Source organism: Setaria italica, chromosome III, assembly GCF_000263155.2.
Source record: "Setaria italica strain Yugu1 chromosome III, Setaria_italica_v2.0, whole genome shotgun sequence".
Taxonomy (NCBI): Eukaryota; Viridiplantae; Streptophyta; class Magnoliopsida; order Poales; family Poaceae; genus Setaria; species Setaria italica.
Genome location: NC_028452.1, coordinates 25,823,329 through 25,841,560, shown reverse-complemented (window position 1 = coordinate 25,841,560; position 18,232 = coordinate 25,823,329). Strand labels below are relative to the sequence as shown.

The following is an 18,232-nucleotide window of genomic DNA, read 5'->3' as shown; positions in this document are numbered from 1 at the left end:
CGATTTGCTATAAAGATGACCGGCTATGATACAGTCGATAATCACGTAGCGATTGCGAAGAAAACTACTAGAGTAAACTAGACAAAGCTACGGGTGCAACACTTGAAATAGATCTAATCGGCTATACGATAATGATAAATAAAAATAATAGTGATAAAGCCGACAGTTCAAATCTCAAGCTGGATAACTGGTGATAAAACTAAAATAATAGATAAAACCTATAGTTCTAGTTAATATCGATAACTTGTGAATAAATCTAAACGAAATGACAGCGATGCGCCCGAAGTTAAAGCTTAGATATTACTCGATAAACGGAACTTACAGAATCGGCTGGATATCGTGTCGATGCAGCCCTGTCAATCCGTACGAACTCGTGAAAGAAAAAGATGTATTGGCGAAGTCACCGACTTGAAAGTAAAGTACGATGAAAAAGTAGATTGTTTTGTATTGATTGATGTGTTATTTTACAAATCTCTAAAGATGGCTATTTATGGCCTGTTACAACTGATTTCCTAACCGACTAGGATCTATCTCTAATTTTAAACGAAAACGAATATTTGCAAGCACAACTCGTATCGGAGTTGCTTATCATTCTCTCACGGGCCAAACTTTCTCTATATGCTTTCTTTGACTCACTTTAAGCCCATATTGGCCCAATCGCTCCAGCCTTCCAATCGGCTGATCTCTACCAACTCCGTCTGCCAAAACACTGTAGCGCCAATCGGCCGATTCCCAACTGTAGCACCAATCGGCCGATTCCCAATCGTAACCTTTTAATCCGCTGCATCGGCCAATCCTTTCCTTCCTTGACGCCGATCCCATACGAGTCAAAATCTGGCGTCAACAGGAGCCAAGCCTCCCACATCCTGTCTGGTAATTCCAAAATCAGTCCCCTCTCCTCTTCCTACTGAATAACCCTAGTAGATCTATGACGGCGGCAGCAAGCGTGACCTTGGCAGTGCCGTCAAGATGGACTAGTGAGGGGCTACCTCGGCTACGAGCGGTGGGCTTCCTCAGCGACGAGCTTGAAGCTGCGAGATGGTTCGAGGCCGTCGCTCTGTCGGCTTCCCCGAGGCTGCCACCGGCGGTTGCCATGCTTGAGTACATGCAAAGAAGACCGAGGAAGCGGCGTATGCCCGGGGTGCTCCATCAAGGCGGCATTCGGCACCTCCTTTTTTTCATGTTCGTCAGGTCAGCGATCTCCTCCCCGTATTACTAAATTCAATTATTAGATTGCTTCCCTATACTCTTTGACTTTCAATATTGTAGTTGCATGCTTTGGTGAATGTGGATCTACTGTACCCTATTGTGAGAGTTGGTGACAAATTACTGCTCCACCAGTCCCCTTTATCTTTCACCTTTTCCAATAATTATGTTTGTGCTAAATAAAATTATTTATGTGGTTTGTAGAACTTAATAGATGAAATTATTAGATTTATTCCCTATGCTCTTTGACTTTCACTATTGTAGTTAGATTGGGGAATATGGATCAGTTGTACCCTATTGGTAGAGTTGGTGAAAAATTACTGCTCCAGCAGATCCCCTTTATCTTTCACCTTTTCCAATAATTATTTTTGTGGCAAGTCAAATTATTTATGTGCTTTGTATAACTTAATAGATGAAATTGCTTCAATTTGCGAATGATCTCAACTTTTGCCACATGTTCTTGTGCTTGTTTATTTGTTCGCTCTTAATTTATACCTAAATATATGCATCAACTGAAGTTTGACTGTATCCTGTTTTAGCCGGCCAGAGGGTCAACATCTGTAATTGCTCCTTTTCAGTCCAGCTGCAGGGTAACAAACTAAACACATGATGATTATTGAAGTTCCTTTTTTCCTTAGTTTAAATCAATTACAAAATCACAATCTGACTTCGGATCCACTGTTGCTAGCTGGAAGCCCTCAAATCAATGGTGCTTCCTGCAAAACAAGAACGTGATGTGGCAGCGGAGTACTCAAGAAGCTCTACCAAGTCCTTATGCGATAGTATTGATGAGGAAAAGGCTGACGCCGACAAACAGGATGGGGTACAACTTCGACAACGGTTTGTTGCTCACCAGCACGAGTTAGCTACCTTGAAGAAGAAGATAAAAGAATCAGAATCAACTCTCAAATTGTAGTCAACCGAGATTGAGAAATTGAAGAAGGTAACACAAGATAGTGAAGCACTCCTTCATCAACTGCTAAGAGCAACTCCAAGAGTTCCCCAAAAAATTCTCCCCCAAAATGAGGTATTGGGGGCTATGCTAAAAAATTTCCTCCCCAAAAACATATCAAGCCATAGTAGAATGCTAAAAATTAGTCCCCCAATATTTCAAATCAGGCCACATCATCATATTAGGCCCATTTTAAAATTCATTTTTTTTCTAAGTGGTGTCGCCAGGCTTTTTATTTCTCGCTGTCACACGCCGCCAGACCCTTTTTATTTCTGACGATCATAGGCCACCAGACCCAGGCCATCATCACGATCGCACGCAGCCAGGCCCAAGCCATTGTCACACTCATGCCATACCTCAGGCCATTGTCACGACTCACGATCACGCCGCCAGATGCTAGGTGCGCATGGCGTTCTCTAAATGCTGGCAGCCCTGTGCAGGGTGTCTGTCCAGTCCCGGTCACGCCGCTCGGGAAAGCCCTTGCGCACTGCGCTGTGCAACGCCGGCAGCCCTGCATCTGGTGCTAGCCATCCAAGATTCGCTATGAGTCGACGAAGCTTTTTGTTGCATCTGGTGCTGGATTTGTCGTTAGATGATGACGATGATAATTTCGTCATCTTTGTTACTCATGTGGCCGTGAATGCGGAGGAGTCCGATGATGAAACAAAACATCGTGGTTCTATCATAGGTCATCGAGTACTTCGGCGAGGCAGACAGGCAGCACATCAAAGGTTGTATCAAGATTATTTTTCAGATGATCCTACATACGGACATGTTATTTCAGACAACGGTATGTAAACAATAGATTTATTTCGACCATTTTTTTTCAAAAAATCATATTAGACATGTGTCTGGTTACTCTTGACATGCAGGTTTCGAATGAGGCGTACACTGTTTGTACGCATATGGAATACCGTAGAGCAACATGATGAATATTTCATGCAGAAAAGAAACGATGCCGGTGTACTTGGTCTTTCTAGTCTGCAAAAGATTATTGCAGCATTTCGGATGTTAACTTATGGAGTAGCAGCTGATGCTATAGATGATTATGTCCGTATTGGTAAGAGTACTGCTATTGAGAGTCTGAGAAGGTTTGTCAATGCTGTTGTTGAGGTTTTTAGAGATGAGTACTTGAGATCCCCTAATGAAGATGAGATTACTTGCCATTGGAGAGAGTAGAGGTTTTCCTGGTATGCTTGGGTCGATTGATTGTATGCATTGGAGGTAGAAAAATTGTCCTTCGGCATGGCAAGGTATGTATACCGGGCATGTGCATGAGCCTACAATTATACTTGAAGCTGTTGCGGATAAAGATCTTTGGATTTGGCATGCTTTTTTTCGGATGCCTGGTTCCCACAACGACTTCAATGTTTTGCACCGGTCTTCTTTATTCGCACGGGTAGCTGAAGGTCAAGCTCCAAAGGTGAATTATACCATTAATAACAATGAATATGCAATGGGTTATTATCTTGCTGATGGCATATATCCCTCGTGGGCCACAATTGTGAAGAGCATACCTGATTCACAAGGTAACAAGAAGAAATATTTTGCAACTGCCCAAGAAGCTTGTAGGAAGCACGTGGAACGAGCGTTTGGGGTTCTACAGTCTCATTTCACTATCGTTAGGGGGCTAGCTCAATTTTGGGATGAAGACACCCTCGGACAAATCATGAGGGCTTGTGTCATTATGCACAACATGATAGTTGAGGATGAGCGGGATGAGGAAGATAATTTAAATTATGATGGGGTGGGAGAAAAGGTGAAGATTTCTCATGATGAAACACCTGAACTTGAGGAGTTTATTAAAAATTACAAGAATATAAGGGATTAAAATATTCACAATCAACAACTTGAGGAGTTTATTAAAAATTACAAGAATATAAGGGAAAAAGATATTCACAATCAGCTTCAAGATGACCTCATCAAGCACATATGGTAACATCATCTAAACCTCTACAAATGATTACCTATAGTTTATAGTAATTGTTATTGTTAATAATTTTTGCTACTTTATAAATTTATTTCTAATTGCAAGCAGTAGTATTCATCATTTAGAAATCATGGCAGACTAAGGTAGATGTTCATCAGCATGGTATATGCTCCATTTCTAAATTGTTGTAGTGTTCAATATCAAACACGACCTTTTTCTACTTTTTTCTGAAAGATGAACAACCTGAACAGTAACCTGAATAACCAAGTGACAGTACTTGTGTTTGTGGGTTGTTTTAGAGTTTAGTACAAACAATAACTGAGGAATAAAGACAACTGATTGTAGAGCCATTCGATAGAACAGTAGCCTAAATCAACATAACACAATCTGAACGAAGCATAGCCGCAAGCAAAGGACATGTAGTATTCCTGCAGAATGCACCTGTAGTATTTCTTTTGATCATGATAGTCGGCTCATGATCTCAGCCCGCAAGGACATCTAGTATTTCTTTTGATCATCTGACATGGCAGTTAGGTCCATGGTCATAATCCTCTCTTCATCCCTTCTTTTCTGCAACTGGACCTCCTGGCTCCTCAATTCAAGAAGTAGTTTTTCATTTGCAACTAGATCCTGTTCAAGAGCAACTTGATCTTGTTCAAGAGCAAAAGCTTTGTTGAACCTCTCCTCTTTTTTAGCTCTTTCTCCACATCAGCTTCTTTCTTCTGCGCCCACATATTTTCTAAGGTTGCTGTCACACTTTTTTTCTTCTCTTGCAGCAATGCTACTTTTGCCTTCTTCTTACCAATTGACCTTGTCAATGCATTATCTTCTAGATCTTGAACCTCACCTTGTCCTATTTCACTTGGTGAACTTGCATTCAGGTCAGCAGTTGAGCTTGTCTTCTGCTTCTTGTTAGATGTTTTACTAGCAGCCAATTCATCAATTTTAGAAAGCTATTTTGGTTGTGTTCTCAGTTTATTCCAGCAATGTATGAACTGGAATGCTTTCTGATGTTTGTCTTCAGACTTGTACAAAGTACATGCCTCTGCAACCTACATGCACCAACATACAAGGGATATTCATATATGATATATGAAAATAAAATAGTCGAAACAAATCGTGGTATTACATAGTGAGTAAGTACCTTATCTTTCATTGTACTACCACTCTGACGCCTTAACTCAATCCGTGCTAGACATCCACAAAACTTGTTCACACATTTTTGTATGGTCTCCCACCGGTGCATGAGAGAATTTATGGTACGCTTTGATGTGCACGTCTTGTGTTCATGGAAGTAATCATAGATACGAGACCAATACTTACTAGCTTTTTTATCTTTGTCTATGACCGGATCCAAGCTTACATTCAGCCACGCCGAAACCAAAACCTCATCTTCGTGGTCACTAAAATTCTTTGATCTCTTATAGTTTGGCCTCGCAGAGGGGGCTGCTGGACCAACTTCAATTGCCTGTGATTGTTGGTCAGTATATGTGTAGCTATAATAATTAGAATCCCCTAGATTGGTTTCATCCATCATCATGTTGGAAAAATATCCATTTTCTGCAAGCATTTCATCAATGGTAAGTTTTTTGTCAAAGCGCAATGAACAAATAATAAGAACCACAGATCACAATTCTCTCGGTTTAAGAATAACTTTTCAGGTAATAAGAACCAAACTAATGTCTTCTTCTGTTCAGCTATACAAAATGAAAGGGACTGAACAAACTTCGAGCATCTGTGTCACATCCTTAACACCTACACATCCTTAAACAACAGGACAGCAAAGATAAAACAGAAACAAAACCATCAACAAACAGAAAGACTATGTGTCTATGGCCATCGAGTCTTTTTTTTTTTGAGACCCTATGGCTATTGAGTCGATGCAGAACTCGAAGTTCCTCTTGTCTATGGAGAAGAAAGGAACAAAATTCATAAACGATTCAGCTAGGTTTGTCAGGTGAAGCTGCTGGAGCCGGCAGCATTACAACCAGAGGATCAAACAGACATTCAAAGCTTAGCTGAGAAGAAAATTTGATTTTTGTTTCAGTAAAGAATGAAGCAACTACAATAAGCTTTGCCCTTCTGATTCATGAATATTCAGCAGATCAGACGATCATATTTCTATTTCAGTTAAAAGTAAGCAACTACAATCAGTAAGCAACTACTATAAAAGTAAGCAACTACAATAAAACCGTAAGTTGAATTAATCACATGAACCTTCCCAATTATCACATCATTCTAACATTCCCAAATGAGTAGCTTATGATTCATACCATTCCCAAATGAGTTGTCGTTAGCCGCTTGTTCGAAGGCAGCAGATGGGTCACTGGATACAGAATTGAAATCGTCACCGGCAAGGGCTGCCATCGGAGGACCACCGGGCAGGTTGAGGTTGTCGACACTACACCTCTGCAAATTTGTGCCGCTGCCGGTCCATTGAGGCATGTGGTCGCCGTTGGGCCATTGAGGGTGCTGGCCATCGACGACCACCACGCGCCATTGAAGCATCCCTCCGCCGCACCTTACTTAGCCCTGCCGAACAGGAGCGGTTGGCCATGGTGCCTGCATCCGCACATGCAACAAAAGGAATTTAAATCTGCATTGCCATATATTTATTGAGCAGTAATTTGAAGTTTCCCTTCTTAAAGTTTCCCTATTAAGTATTAACAAGCTGAAATTGGCAACAGTTGTATACATCATTTAGAAATCATTTATAAGATGTTGGAAGAGTTCATACGACCACAAATATTCTTGGCAGACTAAGATAGATGTTCATCAGCATGGCAGTCCTATGCGTCGCACTAATATCAGCTACAAAATGAAAGAGACTGAACAAACTTCGAGCCCATTAACATGGCAATCACAAATCAATGCAAGCATTTCACAGCCACCATTACAATATCAGCTCCGCAAAGAGAGTAATCAACAAGCTGATTAGTTTCTGAATCACATTGCAAAGACACATGGCAGCACCATATATTTAGCAGTGCCCAGTTATTTTCATTCTGTAGGACTAACATACATGAATAATACAGTGCTGGCCACTTGTTTTTTACTAAAACACACTCCTTGTGTTAGACATCATGCACGCAATAAAAATAAACGAGGAGCAAATAAACAGTGAATGGAATGAATCTCCATTGCTAATGAAATGTATTTATTCTACAGTAAGCGGGAGATATCGATTTTCAGCCAATAACTGCAAGTGAACAAAAGTCTCAAATTGAAGAAATTCAAGGCAAGCATTTGGGTTACTTTTTTATCAGCTCATGAATGGGTCATACGATTTGGCAAGATATAAGCAAACAATGGCCAAATTATGTGCAAATGCAGTAACTACAATGAGTAGAGCTCATACCAATCCAATCCTCGGGTTCTTGGCGAGATGTTGAAGATCTTCTGGCCGCCGCGGGCTTCCTGCTCAGCCCAGCTCGACAGGGTGCTGCCGCCCTTCACCCCTCGCCGCCTCCGGAGTGGGGAGGGCCGCCGCCAGGAGAGGAGGGGCGTGCCGCCGGGAGAGGAGGGGCGCGCTGGAGTGGGGAGGGCCGCCGCCACCGCCTGCTCATCCAGCCTGACAGGGCGCCGCCGCTGAGAGAGGAGGGCCACCGCCAGAGTGGGGATGGCCACCGCCGGGAAAAAATGGGCGCGCTGCCGGGAGAGGAGGGGCGCGCTAGAGTAGGAAAGGCCGCCGCCGCCGCCGGGAGTGGAGGGGCGTGCCGCTGGGAGAGGAGGGGCGCACCGGGAGAGGAGCGTGGCCGCCGCCGCCTGGAAGGCTGGAACACACGCTGGGAGAGGAGCGCGGCAAAAAAGAAAAAGAGCGCGAGAAGGGGGCGCGGGAACGGATTGGGGGAAGATCTCGGTCGCAAAAATATGCGGGAGGAGGGCATGTTTTTTGGCGTCGCTAATTTTTTGGGGGAGTTTTGGGTGGACCGTTAGAGTTTGTTTCTTCTCTTTTTTTCCTTAAAAAAAGTTTTAGGGGTAAGATTAGCAGTTTCTTAGAGTTGCTCGAGTTTTGTGATTTGCTCCGTTGGTGGCGAGCCGACGCCGTTGTCCCTTACGGCAGTCGTTACCTGTGCTGGGTGGATTACTGAAGGGGTGTGATTTTCTGCGACGTCAACCAGGACAGCCCTGACCTCCAGTACCTTCCCTTGCCGGTGGATCGCACCCCCTTCGGTTACCCTGATCCCTGCCGCATAGGATGGCCTCAGGCGTCCCGGGCCGTGTGCATCACCAAGAGTGGAACAATGAAGTTCGTCGACATTGCCCTCAGCGACGGCATGCTTTCTGGCGTGAGCGAGCCTGGTTCTGATTTCATCATCACCATCTCGACGCTGATGCGCCGCGGCTACGACGATGAACTGGGGTGGGAGAAGGATGCCGCTGCCAGAATTGGAGCTGCTCAACTCTGGGACATGGAGGGTTACGGCGATCAGCTTCCGTGTGTTGCGCCTCAGTTCCCTCTGCTGAGTATGGATGACCCCCAACATCATCTATTTTGTGTTGTGGGAGGGGCACACGTTTGGTGCTGGTGCAAAGGCATGGGTGGTCGCCCTTGACATGAGCAGCAGCAGGGTTGTATAGTATAAAGATATCAAAGCCACCCCTTCTGATGAGGATGCTGAAATGAGCCCCTCGCAGCATCTTCTGCAACTTGCCTTTCTTTCCTATTGCCTTTCTTTCCTACCGAGTTCTCCAGGCATCTGAGGAAAGCTTCCCCAAGGTAATTTGTAATTTGCATGATAAAAGAGGAGGATAATCACTGAAGTGGTTTATGCTTGTCAAGGCCTAAACAATGCATGTTTAAATAAAGTCATATGAAGTTTTAGAAGAGTGCTTGTTTAACAGAGTTGTCATTTGATGGCTTTAACCAATTTGTCATTTAATAACTCAGCAATCGACTGCCAGTTTCTGCAGTTGAAATCTCCAGGCGAATCCTTGGGCCTGAGCTCTCGTTGAATCAGTAGCAGAGAAAACCAATGCAAAAACATATTTATTGCCTAGTCTCCTTGAGGTTCAACCTATAGCCTGAATTGCTAGAACGTACTATAAGCTGTATCCTACTATGATCTTGCCAGCAACTAATGCCACCGCCACAATGGTAGACGGCATAACTGGGGTGTATGCCGGCTCTTTAGGATATGTGAACTGTGATATTTTGCTGCTGGCACTGTTCTACGGGCCTTCATGCTTTCAGTTGGTAGTTTCTCTAAGCTCTAAGTGAGTAGATTGCTAGTCGGTGTAAAACTTCGGAGCTTCAGCTTGCAGTTATACCTTGGAGTGGATATAATTCGTCAGGTCTTTAGTTTTTTCTGCTCACCAATGACCAAACACCCTAGTTAAAATGCAGCGCATGGAGGTAAAGTCCTCATACGATACGTGCCACTTTACTCATAAGTTCGGTTTCTTTTGGGCTTGAAATTGGTTGGATAGGATAACTGTTGAAACTTGTTTGCTGAACCCATGACTCCGTTGCAGAAATTTATTCACATATACTCATGTCATGGCATGGCACATTTGCATTACCAAAGAATCCTAACATAGCATGCTGCTACCTTTCAGCTGCAGCACAAAAACAGAGCAAACAGCGAAAACGAGCAGACATGCCCGAGGAGACTAAGCGACGAGACTCTCTGGTTCCGGTCTAGCGCATACGATTCTCAGCCTCGCCCGGTGGAAGGCGCGATAGCGGCGGCGGAAGGCCGGGTCGGAGATGAGGCGGCGCCAGAGCTTGCAAACGAACGAGGCGCGGACGAGGCACGCCGGCTCTCCGGGCTTGACGCGGAGGAGGATCACTCCGACGAGGTCGTCCACCAGCTCCGGCGGCGCCCTGCCGCCGCTGCGACCGAAGGAACCGCCACCGGCCTCGCTGACGTGGCCGGCCGTCGGCTCCGGCGGCGCCATGCCGCGCCTTGGAGACCGTTGCCGACAGAGGGGGCTGCAGAGGGGTTCAGGAGCAGGGGCGCAAGCGAACGCAATTGCTGAATTGAACCGGCATTAGCTGTGGTGTATAAATAATATAATCAATAAAGTATACACGAGGGCAAGACGCAGGTGTTTTCTTGCTACGAAGATATTCACGTGTGGTTTCCTTGAACCTCCTCTCTCAGTCTCAGACGGCCGCACACGGCTGCAGACCGGGAATCGCTGACCAAACTGAACGGAAATGGCCTGATCAACCAGTCACTTCTGAATTTTGAAACCAAGTGAAAAGCTTAGCTCTAGTCACTGGCTAGGATGCCCCACCTGCACTATGTGACCAAGCCAAAGTTTCTATTTCCTTTGCTGGTGATAGGACAGGCATAACTACAGTGCTCAATGCACTGGCATTCCCTTACAAGGATGTTTTGGTGGACCAGCAAAAGTTTCATCCTTCTCTAGAAATCTTCGGTCAGATATATCGGCGAGAAGAGAGACCCCAAGCAATTTTGCAGAACAGATGAGCAGACATGCTGAAGAAATAGGACCACAGCAGTTTGTACTGAAAGAAAAACAGAACACCGCACCAAATTAAAAGAATGTTACAGCTCGGAATGAACTGGAACTAAAAGGAACTTTGGGCATTTCTCAAGTTCTTGCCAGCTTCCATCGTGTGCACACGCTTGAATAATGAATTTAAGATCAGTGACTTCGCTGGGAACCTCTAGGCCCGAGACATAGAAGGCGTCAACACTAGCAACTCCAAGATAGCTTCTGGAAGCCTTGATGTTTGGATCTGCCGTTGACTTCTCAACGTAGATGTTGTACTGCCTGAATGATGGTTGATCAAGGGTATTCAACTTCCAGCTGAGTTTCAGACTCACACGTTTTGTTGTGTCAGAACTGTTGGACCATGAGATGTGCTCGCCTTCAGTTACCCATGATCCTGCTGGAGGGAACTCTGTGTTTGCATCAGTCTTTTGAATACTTATGTGACCAAGTGACACGTGATACGGTGATGATCCATTTGCATTTGCTTCCGAGATCATATCCTCCTCTGTTTCTGGACTCATTTCGCCAGCTATTTTCAATGTGCAAACAACGTTGATTCCAGTTAATTTGTAGCCGGAACTGGACTGAAGAGTTGCTTCGTAGAGGACCCAACCTTGGTTATCTGGAGCATGTGGCTCCACCTCATCAGCTTTAACATACGAGCCATACTTGTGATTTTGTTTCTTTGTGATGAATGATGCTATGTCCTCTGCAACAAGAATTGAAGTACTCTGCTTGTTTGAAGACAAGTTCAGGGACAATCCTAACGCAGAGCCTGCATCGGCTCTTACCTGAATCCAACACCAGAAAGAAATGCAGCATCATGAGGACAGAAAGAACAAGGGAAACAACACCATGGTAAAGGGAGCACATGTAGTGCCATTGTAAACATGTATCTCAAGCATTCAGGGACAATGGCAATATAGGTACATGGTAACAACAGGCAAGTTCATTTGATTTAAGAAGCCAACAGTTCATTGAATTATATCCCTTATAATCACTTTTATATTTCGATGGAATTAGATGTCGGCCAGAAGATGGTTAAGATAACATCAATAAATGTTAATACAATTTTTCTCACCGAATAAAATAGATGAATAGATCCATCTTCCATTCCAAGTCCTCCATTAAAAAGCTGCTCTGAGAAAATAATGTTCTGCCGGAGGCTTCCTTTGACTGTCAAGCAATTCCCTCCACTGTATGGTTCATCCTTGAAACTATGAAGCAAGCAGTAAAAATTCATTTAGAATTTAGTAAACAATACAAGAAAATAGGATTAAATGTTCAAGGAAAATAAACATTGAATGCGCTGATGAAATCGACAGGCACTCCAATTGTTTGGTAAATTGGATGATAGTGTATAGACAGTATGATTGGATGATAACAGTAAGTAGCTTGACCTGAATTTGTGGCAGCACCAAGTTTAAATAATCTATTCCAACACTTGTTTAGGCTCATATATCTCTCTTGTTCAGTAATTTGTGGTCTTAATGTGAGGTGATGTTTCATTTACACAATGAAACCTGTAGGAAGCTACCAAATGTAATTGAAAGTAGATGACTAATCCAATATCAGTAGCCAAATTAATTTAAATCAGATACCTCCCTTTTCATCCTAGAATAAGAAATGCAAATTACATGCAATAATTCAATAACCATTAAATAAAACTGCATCTAGAGTAAAAGAAATCTTACTTTATAAAGGCTTGCAGTTGAGCTTGATCTCCGGTGTACTTAAGCATAGGCTGGAAAAAGAAGGGACATCATCACAGGGAAGTTCAGGATGGCTTGATGAATGCCAGCTTACATGAATAAGAAGCAAATTTTAGAAGTAGAACAGAAAATGACATTGTCCAAATTTAGCATTACCATCAGGAAGATATCAATTTAGCATTAACCATGAACATATCAACCATACAGACAATTGCAAGCACACAAGACATGCAAAAGGTATTCTCTTTCCCTCCAGTCACAAATACTTGACGCTTTGACCAAAGCCTGGTAAAACTTTTGAAAATTTGACCATCAATAGTTTTCAAAATATTTAGTTTGGAAACATAAAGCTATATGTGTAGATTTGTCTTGAAAAGTGCTGTCATAATCTCATACTTATTAGATATTATAACTATATTCCAATAAGGAAAACTAGTGGTCAAAGTTAAAACTCGAAACCATAAAAAGTCAACAGTGTCAAGCATTTAGGAGTGGACGGTTGTACTTTCTAGAACCAGAGGTATGATGTCAGGTTGAATACAAAAGGTATATGCAAGCCATGATTCAACAGAAAGAGTTGAGTTGTTGACAACATGCTACCTGAAAACTTTGGGAAGAAATATTGTTCCATGGATCACTGGAGACTTGGTGCCCTTTAATAGACACCTGATAGCCATGACCCTAAAGGATACCATAAGCTTATAAGGCATTGATATTACGACAAAGAAAGAAAAATAGAAGAGAGACATGATGTGCAGATAAGGCATACAGCTATCAACTCAGATATTGACTAGCTGTGATCAGTGTTAGGCATCAGATAGGACATTTCAAATAATTACATTTGGTCCCTGGAAACATAATTTGAAAATCCTCGCATGTTGTGAGCAGAGTCTAAATAGTCATATAACAGTAACAGTACAAAACTTGCGGATTGTCAGACTCTAAAATGCACTAATAAACTTACAGAAATGTCAAATACATGTTACCCAGTTGAGTATGGCCACCTGAGTACTACTAGTAGAATATAACAAGTCTCGAAACAGCTAGTCCTTATCAATAGTTACAATGAGCATCAGCATTCATGATTCAGGGATTTGCAAACAATGCTACACCATGTATCATTTTAAAGGTGCAGCATTATCATTACTTAAGATTCCTGGTACATAAATCTATTGATGCCCCCACTTGCAATGAAAGAATAATTCAGATAATTAGCACCAATACCTGATCAAAATATGTGTAAAACGGCAACTGTTTTGGATACCTCCGAAGAACTCCCCATGATTTTTCAACAAGGCCCCACCAACTGAACTATTTGTAGGTAAGTACTTTGCACAGTATATAAGAAGAGCAGAAGGAGGTCAACAACACATTACCGATTTTGTGCACTCTCAAAGTCTGGGGGTTGTTTAGTTTCATATACCCATCCAGGAGCAAATATGGCAGTTGAGACATCAACTTTCTTAAGTAGATCAAGGGCAACATTTGTCTAGCAAAAATGTAAAATCAGAAGTAAAGCATAAATTTGGAGGTGAGGAAGTTGAATACAATGCACTCAATAAGCATGTTTTTGAGTAAATATGACGAAATAAAGTGATCAAGTAAAAACTTTTGAGAACATATGCATGAATTTAGACAACAATTGGTTTCTGCGAGAAAATTATAAGCTGCACTCAAGTTGTCACTATTTAGTTAATGCTGCAAGTATTTCTTATTAGTAACAATGGAGAATAGAACTAGATTGTTACACATACAGTCCATTGACCACCACCGAAAGTATTTCGTCCAAAAACATCAATACCCATGTAGACATCATATTTCCTGTCTCCAGCAACTGCAGCTGAATCTTCCGGGTCTTTTTTCTGCAAATGTCGTGTCAATATCATCAGGCCATCAGTCGGCTCACAGGTGTAAAAATAACGAGAGGGTTACCTTCCAAGTATAGTTGGCAAACAACCCGTCACATAAATCAAAGAATGGCTTGTTATACTTGTTGAGCTTATTCTGCCAGTCGAGGTCACCTTTAACAGTGATTGCATCATACCTGTCGACAAAGAAAAAATCATGAAGAAAAACATCAAACAAGCCTTACAACTGGTTACAATCATGTTTATGCAACAAAAGAAGATATCAACTCCACCATATGACCAAAGATCCAGGAACGGCAGCATGCATCGTCTTGGTTAGATGATTGACGAACTCTTTCAGGTTATCGATGAACTGAACGTCAAGTTTAACCTCAATGTTTATCTGAATGAAAAAACATTATCAGCATAAGGCACATACCCCACAGTGACATAATGAAACTGAAGAGTCTTGGAATCCAGTACTCCTATTAGTCACAAAATGATCCACTTTCCTCCCTTCTCTACGTACCCCCAACTTTATCCACAGAATCATGTCCTTGGAAATGACCTTATAGAGTGTAACATCATAAGATACCATAAGAGGGATTACCAGCCAGCCATCGAAGCCCAAGGCAGCAGCCAGCTCCGTAAGCCTCTCGGCATACATCTGGGCAGAAGCCTCCGTGGCAAGCATCTCCTTGCAAACTTCCGCACCTTTATCCCACTCCGTGATGAACGTTCCCAACACCTTAGCACGCAAACGGCAAAGCAGACCTCAGAAACCAAGGCAACCGGAGAAGCAAGAAGGGGAGAACTACTGAACTAGAACTAGAGAGAGGCAACGGAAGTAAACCTTGACGCCGTGTAGGTGGGCGGCGTTGGTCCAGCAGGGCGGCGGGAGGGTGACGAGGTAGTGCGAGAAGTAGACGAAGACGTCGATGAGGTGCCAGTGCCAGAGCGCGTAGGCGTCCGGGTTGCCCCCGCCCTGCGCCGCCGCGTCGTCGCGGTAGCCGCCCTCCATGTCGTGGCACACCAGGACGCGCCGGCGTGCAGGGAGCGGATCCCCGGACCCAGGGACGGAGGCCATGTTGAAGGGGAGGTGGAAGTTGGCGGCGGCGGAGAGGTAGGCGCGCGACGCGAGCGCGGCGAGGTCCGTGATTGGGTAGGACATGGGCGGCGCCGGCGCGGAGGCGTCGAAGGGCGGCTCCCACGCGCGGCGCTCGTCGCCCGCGGTGGCGTCGGCATCTGGCGCTGCGGCGGAGGGGTACATGGCTCGGAGGCTGCGGGCGAGGCGGCGGAGGCGGCGGCGCGGGGAGAAGGGCATGCGCCGGCGTTGACAGGCCGCTGACCGGGCGAAGGCCTGTTCCGCTCCGCGACCGGTCAGTTCGGCTGTTGTGGACTGGTGTGTGTGTGTGACCGTGCCTTGATCCTCCGTGGGGGGCTGGGTAGTTGACTTTCGCTGACTGTTGGGCCGCAGTTTGGGCCTCTCAATTCTCTATGTGGAATGGCTGGCCCATAAACTCGCACCCTTTTTTTCATGCCCAACTTTTTCACCTAATTCATGCCAGTATATATTTTTGGACAGACTCCCTTTTTTGAAAAATTAATAAAAAGATGGTCCAGAGACCCAAGCAGAGACCAGATGGAAGGGAAGGGCCAAAGAAAGAAGTCTAGTAGGTAGACAACAGAGTCGATGAGGGCGAGGCGGATATATACACAGGGGAAGCAAGTCATTTGCGTTTCGAGTGAAGAAGGGAGGATCGGTGTCCCGTACCGTACGCCATTTTTGCTTGCGGCATCAGTAGCCTGCACGACACCGTCACCAGCGTGAGTGTGACTGTGTGAGTGACGGTGATGACTCTGCATTGTGTTTATAGAAGTTTTGATTTATCTGGGTCAATCTAAAACTCATCCAAATAGGCTGTACACACTCGATTCCTGAGTGTTGAAGCAGAGCAAAAAATGACTCACCCAAATAAACTAATCAAGGTTCCAAATTAAAAAAAAAAAGCGGAGCAAAAAATGACCTAGAGAAGTAATCTAGAACTACCCATGAACTAGCCACTTTTACAAAGAGTCGCGTACGCCATACACGGTCTAGTGTCCTAGATGCCTTGTACAAATTAAAGGTTGTAAGCAATAGGGCTAGCTATCACGTGTCTTCCAAGGAAAAGAGCTAGAAATGTTTGGTCTTGAAGTAAGTAACCAATTGCAATTAATTTATAGCACAACAGCCAAGTCGGAGTTGTGTATAGTATGGGCCTGTTTGGTAGAGCTCCAGCTCTGAAAAAATAGCTCCAAATCCATAGATCCAGCTAGCTCCACCATAGAGCTGCTCCACCGTGGATCTAATATCTCAAAAAGCGTTTGGTACAGCTCCATTCTTGTCTTTATCTCACTGGCAATTTGGGCCCATTCATCAGAATAAAAAAATATCTCCTTCCTGGCGCTGTTGCACGCATGGTTGAGGTGCTGGCGGGCACGGCCTCGCCGGCGGCCTCGCGCGCGCTGGCGGGCTGGCGGGCGCGGCCACGCCGGCGGCCAGGCGACCGAGTGCGGGGTAGGGCTTCGGCGGGCGGGGCAGTGCTCTGACGGGCGGAGCGGGGCGGCGGGTGGGCGCGGCCTCACCGGTGGCCGGGTGTGGGGCGGGGCTCCGGCGGGCGGGACGGCGCTCCGGCAGGCGGCATGCTGGCAGGCGCGGCCCCACCGGTGGCCAGGCGGGCGGGTGCGGGATGGGGCGCCGGCGGGCGGGACGACGCTCGAGCGGGCGGGGCGCGCGGGCCGCCGGCGAAGCGAGACCGCGCTCCGGCGGGCGGGGCGGTGCTCCGGCGGGTACGGGGCGGCGGTCCGGCGGGCGGGGCGCGGCGGGGCTGCGGCGAGCGGGGCGCGGCCATGACAGCGCGAGAGGAAGCTGTGAAGAAATAGAACGAACCGGTCATTTTCCACTAATGAGTGGCAGTGGTGGGTAATTTCCTCCAACTCCACCAAATTTGATTTCGTGGAGCATCCCCTGAGGTGCTCCACCAAATCCATGGATCTGGGGGTAGATCCACCGTTTTCGTGGAGCAGATTCGTGGTGGAGTTGCTAGATCTAAAACCGTTTGGCTTAAAAATCTAGAGCAGAGCTGTTTTTGAGAATCTGGAGCTACGTGGAGCTCTACCAAACAGGCCCTATATATACCACACCCTCCCAATCAAGTCACTTCCTTTTGGAACCATAGCTCTTTGTAAAAACGGGCGCTGTTCTTTGTGGATCATACAATCAACAAGAATGGGATGGATTTTATTGGGCTATCCTTCCTTGTTTTGCCTGTTGCCACGGCCCATAATATAGAACTTTGGCCCACTGACCTAGAATGGATCGGCGGTGTTCAATTTGAACCGGAACCTGCTTGGATGACGATTTTTTTAACCAAAACACGAGATTACTGTAACATCGTCCCGCTTTTTAGAGCATTTAAAAATATAAACTTTTAAAATTTTCCTTTAATTATAATATAATCTCTTCCCCAAAATATTCAAAACTCTTTTTACAAATTAAACCCTGCATTAAATCAACATGAGCATGAGTGTCGCATTTGATTGTTTCTAGGAAATCCTATCTTAAATTCTCAACCTTCAACAAATCTTAGAAATAATTTCTCCCCGTTCCTCCTCTTCGAAAAATTCTTAAATAAATATTCAAACCTAAATTGAATATTAATCTCTTTCAAAACCTCTGAGAAATCTCGCCAAACCTACTCCAAACCAAACCTTATTTCAAACTCCAAATTCAAATCCAAAAGCCCTTTCAAATAAATAGGAAACCCCTCAATTCGCAAAACAGGCCGCCAACCTTGTCTCGGCCCATCTTTCCTTCCTAGCCCGGTCCACATGCCCAGCATGCTGCCCACCTACCAGCCCATATGCATGGCCTAGCGGGCCGCCTCCCTCCCATGTGCACGCACGACCCACATGCGCCAGTCCAGCTCAGCTCGCACGCCTTTCCCATTCCTCCTTTCACATGCAGCACCGCCGCCACCGGTGGACAAGGCCCCCAGCGCCACCGCCACGGCGCCTACTGCACCGCCACGCCAGGCAACCACACTGCCACGCACGGATGCGCCTCCCTTCCCTC

At 45.0% G+C, this 18,232-nt stretch overlaps 1 protein-coding gene and 1 pseudogene across 1 annotated transcript; one reads left to right on the top strand and one right to left on the bottom strand.

Moving 5' to 3' along the window:
• The first annotated feature begins 928 nt into the window (after nt 1–928).
• LOC101765939 lies at nt 929–3,989 on the top strand (annotated as a pseudogene).
• Nucleotides 3,990–10,242: 6,253 nt separating this feature from the next.
• Nucleotides 10,243–15,752, bottom strand: LOC101768644 (cytosolic endo-beta-N-acetylglucosaminidase 1). Its single transcript, XM_004962342.2, has 11 exons — nt 14,969–15,752; nt 14,726–14,863; nt 14,409–14,518; nt 14,201–14,312; nt 14,023–14,130; nt 13,645–13,757; nt 13,493–13,574; nt 12,869–12,949; nt 12,251–12,300; nt 11,638–11,773; nt 10,243–11,347 (listed from the first exon to the last, which is right to left on the bottom strand). The coding sequence occupies exons 1-11, from the start codon at nt 15,437–15,439 to the stop codon at nt 10,607–10,609; spliced, it is 2,142 nt and encodes a 713-aa protein (XP_004962399.1). The 5' UTR covers nt 15,440–15,752; the 3' UTR covers nt 10,243–10,606.
• Between the last annotated feature and the right edge of the window lie 2,480 nt (nt 15,753–18,232).

Bases quoted from the DNA above. Each gene is read 5' to 3' on its own strand.
- LOC101768644 (XM_004962342.2), bottom strand. From the start codon at position 15,439: ATGCCCTTCTCCCCGCGCCGCCGCCTCCGCCGCCTCGCCCGCAGCCTC. The intron at 14,864-14,968 runs GTTTACTTCCGT...TTGCGTGCTAAG, and splicing joins CCCACCTACACGGCGTCAAG to GTGTTGGGAACGTTCATCAC. The intron at 13,758-14,022 runs GTATGTGTAACA...CATTTTTGCTAG, and splicing joins TCGGTGGTGGTCAATGGACT to ACAAATGTTGCCCTTGATCT.